The sequence below is a fragment of the Etheostoma spectabile genome, chromosome 2 (genome assembly GCF_008692095.1).
Source record: "Etheostoma spectabile isolate EspeVRDwgs_2016 chromosome 2, UIUC_Espe_1.0, whole genome shotgun sequence".
NCBI lineage: Eukaryota > Metazoa > Chordata > Actinopteri > Perciformes > Percidae > Etheostoma > Etheostoma spectabile.
The window spans coordinates 26,608,327-26,609,900 of NC_045734.1; the positions used below are offsets into that span (position 1 = coordinate 26,608,327).

Here is a 1,574-nt window from a genome sequence, read left to right on the forward strand (position 1 = left end):
CTCACCCACAAACCCATGTGCCCATTCACATGTGAAACTCCTTTTGTAAAAGCAGTCTCAGCACTGAACCCTGACCTCAGGCAAAATTGAAATGTTGCCAAAGAAAATGTTATCTCTTGGTGTCAAAACAGTGGAAGGATTCCCCTCTGTTTAAAGACTTTTTCCCATGTGGTGGAAATTACTCCCGGGGCTCTCATCTGTGAGGTCGGCGACCGCAGTCAGCTGATCAGTGGCGATTCCAGGCTATTGAAGTGGGGTGGCAAAAAAAAGGCATTCATTTAAATCACTAACTCTAAAAGTCGTAAACTACTCCTCATGAGTTTCTTCAATTAAAATCCTTTGTAGTGTTCCTGTTAATCTGTCCGGCTCCTGTAAATTGCCTATTAAAAGTTAGCACACGTTAAGTGGCCTAAATTATTAAATAACAAATCTCACTCTCTTTCTATTCTCTCTTTCTGATCAACAGACACAGAGCCAGGCCATATCCCCGGCTCCATCAACATGCCCTTCCACTCCTTCCTGTCCCCATCGGGTCACTTCCTGCCCAAGGAGCAGCTCCAGGCTCTGTTCTCCCAGGCCGGCGTGGACCTCGGCCGCCCTATTTGCGTCTTGTGTGGCTCGACCGTGACTGCGTGTATCGTGGCACTGGCGGCTCACGAGTGCGGGCACCCGGGGGTGTCGGTGTACGACGGCGGGTGGTCGGAGTGGTACACCCGCGCCGTGCCCGAGCACGTCATATCTGAAGGACGAGGGAAACATTTGTGATTGGGTCAGGATAGCAGGAGGTGTGGTCGGTGGGTTAAGACTGGATCAGACTGGTACTGGAGGACCAGAATGGAAGGGTGGTGTTCTTTGATTGTTTTTGAGTGCTAAGGTTTAAAGGAATAGTTTGACATTTTGGGAAATAATTTCTGCTTATTTGCTGTCTTGGTAAGAATAAGATAAGATTGATACCACTCGACAGCTAGCCTGACTCTGTTCACAGTTCTAGAAAATCAGCCATCCAGCACTATTGTACCAGACTAATTTACATGTTAAATCTTGTTTGTTTAATCCATGCACAAATAGAAATAGAGAAAGAGCCAGAGCCATCCGCCCCCAGTCTTTGTGCTCTGCTAAGCTCACATCCTCATTTAATTCTCAGCAAAAAAATATCAAACTATTCCTTTGACATTAAAAAACAACAGGTATTCCAGGCATACATCACTAAGGGACAGCTCTTTCAATCCAAACACCTTACATGACTTGACTAAAGAGAGGGAAATATATAAACACTAAACTTGACTTTATAATCCGTTTTGAATCCGGAAAAGATTTGTTTACAGCTGTAATGCTTATGTTGGAATAAATTAAAGATGGACAGTCTCATGTACTGTTACGCTTCATGAAATTTATGGAAGCATACATTTTGAGGTGCTTTATATTAGAAGGTATACAAATCTGACCTGAGAGCAGTGTCTAGTTTGGCAAGCTGGTAGAACAGTGCGCTTTACATTTGATCTTTGGAATTCAGACCTTTGAGCAGATTGCTGATTAGACACAAGACACACACACACACACACACACACACACAC

At 44.3% G+C, this 1,574-nt stretch overlaps 1 protein-coding gene across 1 annotated transcript in view; it reads left to right on the forward strand.

Moving 5' to 3' along the window:
• Window positions 1-1,368, forward strand: part of LOC116701028 (3-mercaptopyruvate sulfurtransferase) — a 3,247-nt gene extending 1,879 nt beyond the window's left edge. The window contains exon 2 of the mRNA XM_032534566.1: window positions 467-1,368. Coding sequence (XP_032390457.1) covers window positions 467-765 — 299 coding nt within the window. The 3' untranslated portion in view covers window positions 766-1,368. The remainder of the gene's footprint in view (window positions 1-466) is intronic.
• Window positions 1,369-1,574: the final 206 nt, after the last annotated feature.